Below are 12,070 nucleotides of genomic sequence, written 5' to 3' on the forward strand. Positions count from 1 at the left end.
TATGGCTGATGGGGGAATATATGACTACATATTATAGGCTTGTCATGTGCTGACATCTAGTGGCCAGAAGGCCTAACTGGATAATGGGAATCCCAGGAAAGCCAGCAAGTAGGAGCTTCTTCTTTTCCTTAAGGGTTCGCTCACATTAGCGTATAAATCGGACGAGTGCATTGCGAATAAAAATCCCATTGCACTCTGACTAATGTTACTCAACGAGTCAGTGCTGGTCTGTGAGTTTTCTTCCAGGTCTGCTATGCATTTATAATTTCACAGCCCTCCTACATGCAATAAACGTGCACCCTATAGTGCTTTTCATGTAGCACTAAAGGGTGTTTAGGGTTGTTTAACCTAATAAATAATTTAAAAAAAGTTGTGAGGTTCCCCCCTCTTCTTGATAGCCAGAAAAGGTAAAGCAGACAGCTGGGGGCTTATTGTATCAGGCTGGAAAGGTCCCCCATTATTGGCCTCTTCCAAGCCTGAAAATCCCAGACCGCAGCCGCCCCAGAAGCGGTGCATCAGATGCGCCAATTCTGGTGCTTACCTTCACTTTCCCGATTGTCCTGGTGCGGTGAAAATTGGGGTAATGGGGCAACATTGGTGAACCAGGGAAAGTGTCGGGGAGTGTTTTTTTTTATTTTATTTTATTTTTTTTAAATAAAGTATTTTCTATGTTTGTGTTGTTTTTATTACTGGGATAGTAATGGGGGTGTCTGATGGACACATCTCCATTACTGCCCCAGGGCTTGATTCCAGCTGTGATTTCAATACACCCTGACAGCCAACACATCAGGGCAATAGGGAAGAGTGAAAGTGGAGGAACAGAGTTGGCGCATGTAATGTGATGTGCCAATCCTGGGGTGGCCGTGGGCTGGTATTTTTAGGCTGGGAAGGGACAAATAACAAGCGACCTTCTCAGTCTGATTATATCAGCTCTCAGTTGTCTGCTTTACCTTTGCCGGTTTCACAATGTACCTCCATGTAATTTTTTTTAATTTATTTATTTGATTTAAAAAAAAGCCTAAAACACTGTAGAATAAGCTCCACATGAAAGGCACTAAAGGGTGCAAGTTTATAATATGTAGAGGGCTTGCGAAATGACCTATCTAGAGGATATCCATCTATTCTATCTCTAATATATCTAATATATTTCTATCATCTGTCTATTATCTTTATACAGTATAAGATTGCTTTTGTTTAGATGTGGAAACTAGCTTTAAGTTACATAGAGCATTATAGTATGTAAAAGATGATGTTAACAATGATGATGATGTTCCAACTTTTCAGGATGAACATCGGAGCAATTTTTTTTCATACACAGATGTGAGCGAGCCCTTAAAGGGGTTGTCCGGTCCAAATCAATAAGTCTGCAATCATATGTATGAGTTATACATACCCCAGGCCAGTGTGCGCGGCCTCGCTCCATACACTTGTATGGAGCGGAGGCCGGACAGTGAGCGCATCTGACTAGAAGGTGCGGCCTCGCCCCATACTAGTGCGTGTATTCCCCGGAATCTGCCCGAAAATGAGCATAATGCACAGTAATGTTGTTGTTTTGCTCATTGTCACACATCTTGTGTAACATCTATCAGGGTTCGGAAACCCTAAAACGCGTAGGCCTTCTGAACATTTTTTTTTTTTTATTTTACCTGTGTGTACATGGAGAAAAAGTATTTTTTTAATAATTCTGGGGAGTGAGGTACCTCCCTCTGAATTCCATGTCTGCCCTTGCACGACCGGCCCTGTCTCATGTGCTGCCATGTCAGTGATACCTCTGCTTCAATAATTGAGCTGATTAATCTTTGTTTTTTTGAGTAAATCATTTTGTATACCTCCATTTGTAGAACATTGACAGAGTGCTGTTTGTTGGGAACTTTCTACGGATCAACATGGTTTCCATGAAGCTGCTATCCTATGCAATGGATTACTGGTCAAAGGGACAACTGAAAGCCCTCTTTTTGGAACATGAGGTGAGCGAAGGAAGAGTTTAAAGTGGTATTCTGCCTATATACAGTTAAGGTGAATCCATAGTAGCCAAATTAGTGAGGGTTCAGATTAGTAGGATGTTAGACCGCACACCAGAACATAAGGTGTTTCCAATCACAGGCTGCAATCCCCGGCAAGCTTAGAAGCCGATGCCATTATATCCAGTATATGAAAATACTTAATCGCATGTAGTTTTCGCTTAAAAAAAAAAAATACCGGTACTAATAGGGTTTTATTAAAAATCCTAAACTGCCTCTACGTATTACAGTAAATGGCAGACTGCAAGATCCATCATCGAGCTTGTTCTGGCTACATGAACTATAAGGCCGGCATCACACTTAGCGTAGGGAAATAGGTTCCGTTTTTTACAGGCGTAATACGCAGAAAAGTTCCTGAACAGTGATCTGTATTCAACCCGAGGATGCAATTTATTTCTCTAAAAATTAACCGTGTGTCATCCGTATGGCATCCGTACGGCGAGATTTTCTCGCCGGCTTGCAAAATGGACATAGAATGGATCCATTGGCTCAAATATAACATATATACAGTTTAATATATATATACCGTATATACTCGAGTATAAGCCGACCCGAGTATAAGCCGACCCTCTTAATTTTGCCACAAAATACTGAGAAAACCTAATGACTCGAGTATAAGCCTAGGCTGGGAAATGCAGCAGCTACCGGTAAATGTCAAAAGTAAAAATAGATACCAATAAAAGTAAAATTAATTGGGACATCAGTAGGTTAAGTGTTTTTGAATATCCATATTGAATCAGGAGCCCCATATAATGCTCCATAAAGTTTATGATGGCCCCATAAGATGCTCCATATTAAAATATGCCCCATATAATCCTGCATAAAGGTTAATAATGGCCCCATAAGATGCTCCATAGACACATTTGCCCCATATAATTCTGCACAAACGTTAATTATGGCCCCAGAAGATGCTCCATACCGACACATTTGCTGTTGCTGCGATAAAAAAAAAAAAATCACATACTCACCTCTCCGTCGCTCAGGCCCCCGGCACTTTCAATATTCACCTGACTTAGTTCCGGCGCCGCTCCATCTTCAGCGTCTTCTGCACTGACGTTCAGGCAGAGGGTGAGCACTAACCACGTCACCGCACCCTCTGACCTGAGCGTCACTGCAGAAGACGCTGAAGACGGAGCGGCACCGGAACGAGGAAAGGTGAATATCGCACAGCGCTCCACTCCCCGTTTTACTCACCTGCTCCTGGTGGTCCCATACCTCTATGGGATGTGGAGCCGCATATTCATTACTGTAATGAGTGGTACCATGTGACCGCTCAGTACAGGAAAAAGCTGTCCGCGCCGTGTAAAAGACGTGCAGGGACCGCACCAGGAGCAGGTGAGTATAATTACACAGCCCCCGCTCCCCCTCCCCTGCCAACCCCTGGGTATGACTCGAGTATAAGCCGAGAGGGGGACTTTCAACCCAAAAAAATTCAAGAGAATGCCAAGAGTGTGCAAAGCAGTCATCAAAGCAAAAGGTGGCTACTTTGAAGAACCTAGAATATAAGACATATTTTCAGTTGTTTCACACTTTTTTGTTAAGTATATAATTCCCCATGTGTTAATTCCTATTTTTGATGCCTTCAGTGTGAATTTACAATTTTCATAGTCATGAAAATACAGAAAAATCTTTAAATGAGATGGTGTGTCCAAACTTTTGGTCTGTACTGTGTGTATATATGTATCTATATACATAATTGTCTAAGGGTCACTTCCGTCTGTCTGTCCGTCCTTCTGTCACGGATATTCATTGGTCCTGGCCTCTGTCTATCATGGAAATCCAAGTCGCTGATTGGTTGCCGCAAAACAGCCACGACCAATCAGCGACGGGCACAGTCCGGAAGAAAATGGCCGCTCCATACTCCCCGCAGTCAGTGGCCGGCGCCCGCTCCCCACATTCACTGTCCCCGGCGCTCCGCTCCCCGCAGTCACTGTCCCCGGCGCTCCACTCCCTGCACTGTGTCCCCGGCGCTCCGCTCCCCGCACGCTCCATATTCCCCTCCGGTCACCGCTAACACAATGTTAATGCCGGCGGTAACGCTATTAACCCTGTGTGTCCCCAACCTTTTACTATTGATGCTGCCTATGCGGCATCAATAGTAAAAGCAAGTAATGTTAAAAATAGTACAAAAACAAAAAAACTGCTATACTCACCCTCCGTTGTCCGCTGGCGCCCGCCGCCATCTTCCTTTCCCACCGATGCTTTGCGAAATTACCCATAAGACTTAGCGGTCCCGCGAGACCGCTAAGTCATGTGGGTAATTTCGCAAAGCATCCTGGGAACGCAAGGTAGCGGCAGCCGCGCGCTCAGCTGCACAGCGCCGTTGGATCCCAGGAAGCGGAGAGACGGGACGCTGAGGAGCAGCGACCAGAATGGTGAGTATGTTCAACTACAAGGGGCCCTCGGATCGTTAGGTGAGTATGTTTATTTTTTATTTTTTGAACCTGTGACATACGTGGCTCGGTAATATAGTAAGTCACTGGGCAATATACTACGTGGCTCTGTGCTGTATACTACGTCGCTGTGCAATATACTACGTCGCTGTGCAATATACTACGTGACTGGTCAATATACTACGTGGCTGAACAATATACTACGTGACTGGGCAATATACTACGTGGCTGGGCAATATACTACGTGACTGGGCAATATACCACGTGACTGGGCAATATACTACGTGGCTGGGCAATATACTACGTGGCTGGGCAATATACTACGTGACTGGGCAATATACTACGTCACTGGGCAATATACTACATGGCTGGGCAATATACTACGTGACTGGGCAATATACCACGTGACTGGGCAATATACTACGTGGCTGGGCAATATACTACATGGCTGGACAATATATTACGTGACTGGGCAATATACTACGTGACTGGGCAATATACTACATGGCTGGGCAATATACTACGTGACTGGGTAATATACCACGTGACTGGGCAATATACCACGTGACTGGGCAATATAGTACATGGCTGGGCAATATACTACGTGACTGGGTAATATACTACGTGACTGGGTAATATACTACGTAAATGGGCAATATACTACGTAACTGAGCAATATACTACGTGGCTGGGCAATATACTACGTGACTGGGCAATATACTACGTGACTGGGCAATATACTACATGGCTGGGCAATATACTACGTGACTGGGCAATATACTACATGGCTGGGCAATATACTAATATACTACGTAACTGAGCAATATACTACGTTGCTGGGCAATATACTATATGGCTGGGCAATATACTACGTGGCTGCGCAATATACTACGTGGCTGGGCAATATACTATGTGGCTGGGCAATATACTACGTGACTGGGCAATATACTACGTGGCTGCGCAATATACTACGTGACTGGGCAATACACTACGTGACTGGGCAATATACTACGTCACTGGGCAATATACTACGTGGCTGGGCAATATACTACGTGACTGGGCAATATACTACGTCACTGGGCAATATACACTACGTGGCTGGGCAATATACTACGTGACTGGGCAATATACTATGTGGACATGCATATTCTAGAATACCCGATGCGTTAGAATCGGGCCACCATCTAGTATATATATATATATATATATATATATATATATATATATATGTATGTGTATATATATATATATATATATATATATATATATATATATATGTTGTTTTTTTACATGTTTGGTTTTTTTCCCCCGTTTTCCAGTACTTAATAAGGTAACATCAATGATGACATTCAAAAGTACATCTGTTCGCATGGCCTTATTGACATGAAAATGAAAAAAAGTTAAAAGTTCTGGCTCTGGGAAGAAAGGGTGCAAAACATGAAAAAATGGCCCGTGGGTGAAGGGTTAAATCTGAGGTAGTGGACAGCAAGTTAGAGAGAAGGGAGACACCTAGTGGCCGGCAGCTTGGAGTGCTTTTCATGGGGAAAGGAATATAATTTTTAAAGGGGCTATCCGGTACTTTTATATTGATGGCCTACCCTTAGAGGTGGGGTACAACACCCAGCACTGCCTGCATTCAGTGGTCCCGGTGCTAATGGCAGCTACATGTTAGCAGAGCAGAAGAGCGTATCTCCATCAATTGTATAATGGCCGCAGCGAGGTAGTGCAGATCCGTCCTGGTTCATTCGAATAGGGGCGGATGTGGCGTACCCAGCCTCAGCAACTATATGGTGGACGTAGCTGGGCTGTGCAGCTCCGCAGCTAATCACATCTGGTCTATAGTAATAGGCTATCAATATAAAAGTACTGAAAAACCCCTCAGAATAAAGTGATTTGCACATTGCTTCTTTTGCAAAATATCTATAAAATGCGATCAAGTGAAAGTACAGTGTTGTGAAAACCTTGTATATGTGTCTATTACAGGGCTACTTCGGGGCCGTTGGTGCCCTGCTGGAGCTTTTCAAGATGAATGAGGAACATTGAAAGAAGACCCCTGCATCCAATGTCTGTGCTGCTCACTGCTGGGGAAGATCCTTCCTTCAAGAAGACACATAAAGCCATTTTACACCTTCATGTTATACCCTGTAAATAGCCACTGAGAGACTGTGTATATATAAATATTATCTGTATATTTTACTGTAAAAACAAACTGTGCAACAAGGCCAAATGTACTGTAGTGATCGGGAACTAATTGTAATGCGGTAATTCTTTATATTTATTTTTATGTAAATAGCCTTTTAATCTGCCCTTTTGTTAGGGGCTGCTGCAGGTACAACTATAGATCTAATTTATGATTTTACATCTTTTAAGCTAGTCTGAAGCGAGTCTACTCTGTTCTTGTAAAAGATGTGTATGACGCACAATGACATCACATAGTTATTTCCCATTGTGGGGCTGCGCAGTGGGGCATTGGGGTATTACTGCACAACTTGGTAATCTGGTTACTGACAAACCTCCAGTCCGGCAAAAAGTTCCTTTAATCTTGCATATATTGGACCTGATACATAACAGGGAATATGTAATCAAAAAAACAACCTACTGTTTATATCAGGTTTTTATGGTGCATTTATGTTTTTCTTTTATCCCATGTCACAATCTTTATTTAAAAAAAAAAAAAAAATCTTGCTATTTTCACACCAGCAATTGTTATATCCAGAAGTTCACATGTACATTAGCAGCAATAGACTGACTCATACCTTATTCCATTGCATCAAAGCATCTAATGAGCGTGTGCAAAGGTGATTAAGAAGGATGGGAATTCAGGATCAGCTGTGACAGCACCTATCGTCGTTGGTTGATCTTGTATTATTAGCAGTGTACTGAGATGTTACTTTTCACTGTACTCCTGTCTGTCATGGTAATGAAACTGCTGAAAATTATTTTCTAAAGAAGTATGATTCGCTAGTATCCGCAGTGGCAAGATTGAAAATTTAAAAAAAATATTTAATGCAGATCGTGATATGAAAAATATTTTTTTTTAAATATATGGTACATTTGACGTATAATCCTGATTTAAACAGTAGGCCTTTTTTTATTAGACACTCCCTTTAAATACACATGTAAAATTGACTAAAAAGATCCTGTTAGTTCTCCTGACATGTTTGTTTTAGTTAATTTGTCATGAAGCTCAGTGTTGTGCTATTCCTCTGTTTTTCATTTTGGAAATCTTTGAAAAACTTGATAACTAGGTGTCACCTAACCTTCTGTCAATGGGGTGACATTATCCAGTCAGTGCTGAACAGATGAGAATATTTAGGGACACAACCCTAGCAGACAGGAGCCTCCGGGACACAACCCTATCAGGCAGGAGCCTCTAGGAAACAACCCTAGCAGACAGGAGCCTCCGGGACACAACCCTACCAGGCAGGAGCCTCTAGGAAACAACCCTAGCAGACAGGAGCCTCCGGGACACGACCCTAGCAGGCAGGAACCTCCAGGACACAACCCTAGCAGGCAGGAGCCTCCGGGACATGGCCCTAGCAGGCAGGAGCCTCCGGGACACGACCCTAGCAGGCAGGAGCCTCCGGGACACGACCCTAGCAGGCAGGAGCCTCCGGGACACAACCCTAGCAGGCAGGAGCCTCCGGGACACGGCCCTAGCAGGCAGGAGCCTCCGGGACACGACCCTAGCAGGCAGGAGCCTCCGGGACACGACCCTAGCAGGCAGGAGCCTCCGGGACACGACCCTAGCAGACAGGAGCCTCCAGGATACAACCCTAGCAGGCAGGAGCCTCTAGGACAAAACCCTAGCTGGCAGGAGCCTCCAGGACACAACCCTAGCAGACAGGAGCCTCCAGGACACAACCCTAGCAGGCAGGAGCCTCTAGGACAAAACCCTAGCAGACAGGAACCTCCAGGACACAACCCTAGCAGGCAGGAGCCTCCAGGAGACAACCCTAGCAGACAGGAGCCTCTAGGACAAAACCCTAGCTGGCAGGAGCCTCCAGGACACAACCCTAGCAGGCAGGAGCCTCCAGGAGACAACCCTAGCAGACAGGAGCCTCCAGGACACAACGCTAGCAGGCAGGAGCCTCTAGGACAAAACCCTAGCTGGCAGGAGCCTCCAGGAAGGCCGCCTTAATCTCCTTACATTGTTGCATTTGGCCTGATTTTGGCTTTGTGAGATCTCAGATTACATTGCAGCTTTTTCCAAGAATGTCAGACTGATATCAGAACATTAGTTTCATTCAACTTAATCTGAATGAGAAGACTTTAGATTCATGCAAGAGACATTGAGTAACGTCTATGACATGCCTCGTCCCCCTTTTAATATGTCCCTGAAGGTTTTTAGTGGTCCCACTAAAAGTGCTGCTAAAGCTATGTGCTGTCATATAAAGCGTCATACTCTCATATAAGAAAACTACCTTACCAATTTTGCACAGCGATTGACATTTCCTTCAGAACACTTTTTGTTTTATTTAAAATTTAGTTTGTTTCCTCTTTTCTTCACTTTAATTTTTCATATTTTTTTTGGACATGAGCATTGCCTGTGCCTTTTTCTAAATAGATTTGTGATGCTTAAATGCTAAAACTTGCCATTGTGAGTAATTTTAAAGCTGGAGCTATTAGACATCTCTGGCCACGACACGGGTCACGCTTCCAGAGGTCGCTATGTGCAGCTGCTTCATGTCCGTGAATGAAGTCACAATGAGACCCCTTGAGTACCACACAAAGGCACAATTTTTGTTTTACTTTTTGCGTTTCGCTTCCCAGGTTGCTGGACCCTCACGGGGCGCAGTGCGACTCCTTTCAACTGCAATACACTCACATATAGGAGTGGGTCATGGCAATATTTGGCCATGCGACCTTGTCGTGTCCAAAATCGCGGTGTAACTCCAGCCGACACTACATTATATTCTGTAAGATGGCTCTAGCTGACGGTCAGTTGTTGGATAGACACTTTCTGCATGATAAGCCAAACTAAGCGTATCAGTGGGTTCAGAGTTCATGGTGGTTTGGTGCAATATTTACGCCCCCTCAAACCCTGTAGCATGAAGTAGATTCTTCAGAAGTTTCCAATTGCCAATATTTAAGTGGAAATTAAACTTCTAAATAATTTTTTTGATATTGATCAATGTTTGTCTGAGTCTTTAAATGCCTTGTGATTGTTCAAAAGGGCAGAAGAGTTTCGCTTATCCGCGGCTCAGATTATAGACTTTCTAACAGGCCGACACACCTCGGTGTTTGGCAAGTCATAAACTGATTGCTTCCGCCCCTTGTTTTGAACGATTGTTGGGGGTCTTAAGACCACTGATGAAAAAATTTATTTCAAAGCTGGGTTACCCTCCAATAATGCCCATGCTCCCTTCAAGGACATCAGCTAAATCAACCAATTTTGGCAGAGTAGACCACACATCTAGTGTGTATTGGGGTGTCCCAATGCCACCCAATAGTAGATATCGGGGAATAGAGGAATCTTGTATGTTGGATTTCAGCACGCTGAATCGTGTGTTCTTATGTCAGATAATCCGGACCTAGAGCTGCCTGGCAGCAATCGCCATCTCCCCTCGGCGTGCAGCCTCCTGACTCTGAGCACACGTCTTTGATATTGTCAGAATTGAAATGACTTGGACTCATTCATGGGAGATTCTGATCGGCTATTATATGTCCAGGGTCACGTGTGATTCATTTTCTTTTCCGAAAAAAACTACTGTATAGACAATTTTTTTTTTAATCTGACTTCTAAAAGTTTTATTTGATATGACAAGACGCAAATAACTTGTGTAACAATACGGTTCTAATGTACAAATGGTACAGAATATTATACAGCTCATGTCTTTAAATCACAAAAATGTTATGCCTTATTTTTTTTTATTTTAGAACTTAAACTGATTTTTCTTATTAAACTGGAATTAGTGCTTTATTATAGTCTGTAATGTGTTTGCAATATCCTGTTAGTTTTCTGTGGCCGACGAGTTGAATATTCCATTGAGGTAATTGCATTAATCTGTTGATACTGAGAGTACGTTTCATTGTGTGTTAGATTATTTCAAAACTGTTAATTGTAAAAATTTGTAAATTTCATCTGTCATTTGTTTTCATCTCAACATAATAAATACTTGCCTATCGTCTGTCTTTAAATAAAATTTGCAACGTTTTAATGTTGTTTTTTCTTATTTTTTTATATTGTGTGAAGTAGTGTTTCAAAAATGTAAGACTGCAGCAAAATACATATGTATTTAAAGGCATTGTCCAGTAGCACCATATTGATTATTTGTCCATTTGGGATCAATGGGAGTAACAACACCCATCGCCCCAACTGATTAATTGGTCGCTGCGGCGGCTGGATGTAAAGACATAGAACAAAGGTGCAGAGCTCAGCTCCATTCAATAGCAGAATGCAAATAATAGTTTATTGGGGGGTTGCAGGGTGTCAGACCCCCACTGATCTCCTACTGTTGACCTATGGATATGTCCACCATTATGATGTGATTGGACAAACCCTTTAAAGAGAATTTCCCACAAAAGTACATTTTACTTAAGAGATCTTGGCATAAAAATAACTTCCACAATTGGATGTGTTTAAATATAATGTTCCTGTGCTGAGATAATCTTATAAATGTGCCCCTGCTGTGTACTGTGTAATGGCCGTGTCTGACCATACTGGTCTGATCATACCACAGCTCCTGGGAGCCATTACACAGTACATAGAAGTGTCACATTTTTAAGATTATCAGGAACAATTTTTTAACACATCCTTATTATTATCCAAAAATATATTTATTAACATGTACAGTATATTGTTCATAGGACAACCCCTTTAAACCTTTTTCTGAAATACCATAACATGATAGGCATGCTAAGGATTTGGAAATCTATAGCATATCCTGAATTTCACAACAATTTTGTGCCCTACATGTGGGTAGGTGTCATGAAATGATAAATGTGCTTCCAAAATCTGGCCTTGCGCATATCACTTTGTTTGACAGAGTCGAGGGAGAACCCTGGTATACACCCATTACCCCTCTAGAAGGATATAAAGATTGCTGCATGGGCTCCCAGGTTGTGTCCATGGAGTAGTCCCTAACTGGTGGAGCGACAGTACATAAGGATGATCCAAATTTTCTGAGCTCAGAACTGAAGAAACACTAGACAAGCACAACAGGAATCAAAGAGCATGAGTAGCCAGACAAGATCCATTAGAGCTAGTAAAAGTATTCAAGCAAAGGGTCAAACAGTCAGAGGTCAAACCATACTGGGCAAACTCAAGAAAAAACGCTAGTGCTCAAGAAATAACCAAGTCAGAAGGCTGATAAATGGTCCAAAAACCTCTAGACCCAGAAACGCTTGTTTTTGCATGCTTTCCACCATGATGCTAGGTTCACATGTTGAGTATTTGGTGTGGATTTTACTTATTTGAAATCTGCAGAATTTTACAGTAACAGCAAACTGGATTTTTTTGGCTGCAGAATTTGGGTTGGAATTGACTTGTTTTGCATCGATTAAATCCGCATCATGTCAATTTCTGTTGCGGAAATGCATTTTTTTATGTGGATTTTACTCATTTATTTCAATAGGGCCCCTAAATCTGCAGGTTAAAGGCTGGTCTGTCATTGTTCTGTTACATTTTTCAGTGCATTTATTCTACTTCAAAAT

At 42.6% G+C, this 12,070-nt stretch overlaps 1 protein-coding gene across 5 annotated transcripts in view; it reads left to right on the forward strand.

The window, feature by feature from the left end:
- PANK1 (pantothenate kinase 1) overlaps positions 1-10,575 on the forward strand; it is a 67,974-nt gene extending 57,399 nt beyond the window's left edge. For all 5 annotated transcript variants that reach the window (XM_069753486.1, XM_069753485.1, XM_069753490.1 and 2 more), the window contains 2 exons: positions 1,842-1,967; positions 6,398-10,575. In XM_069753486.1, coding sequence (XP_069609587.1) covers positions 1,842-1,967; positions 6,398-6,457 — 186 coding nt within the window. In that variant the 3' untranslated portion in view covers positions 6,458-10,575. The remainder of the gene's footprint in view (positions 1-1,841; positions 1,968-6,397) is intronic.
- The last annotated feature ends 1,495 nt before the right edge of the window (positions 10,576-12,070 follow it).

This window comes from Ranitomeya imitator, chromosome 2, assembly GCF_032444005.1.
Source record: "Ranitomeya imitator isolate aRanImi1 chromosome 2, aRanImi1.pri, whole genome shotgun sequence".
Lineage (NCBI taxonomy): Eukaryota > Metazoa > Chordata > Amphibia > Anura > Dendrobatidae > Ranitomeya > Ranitomeya imitator.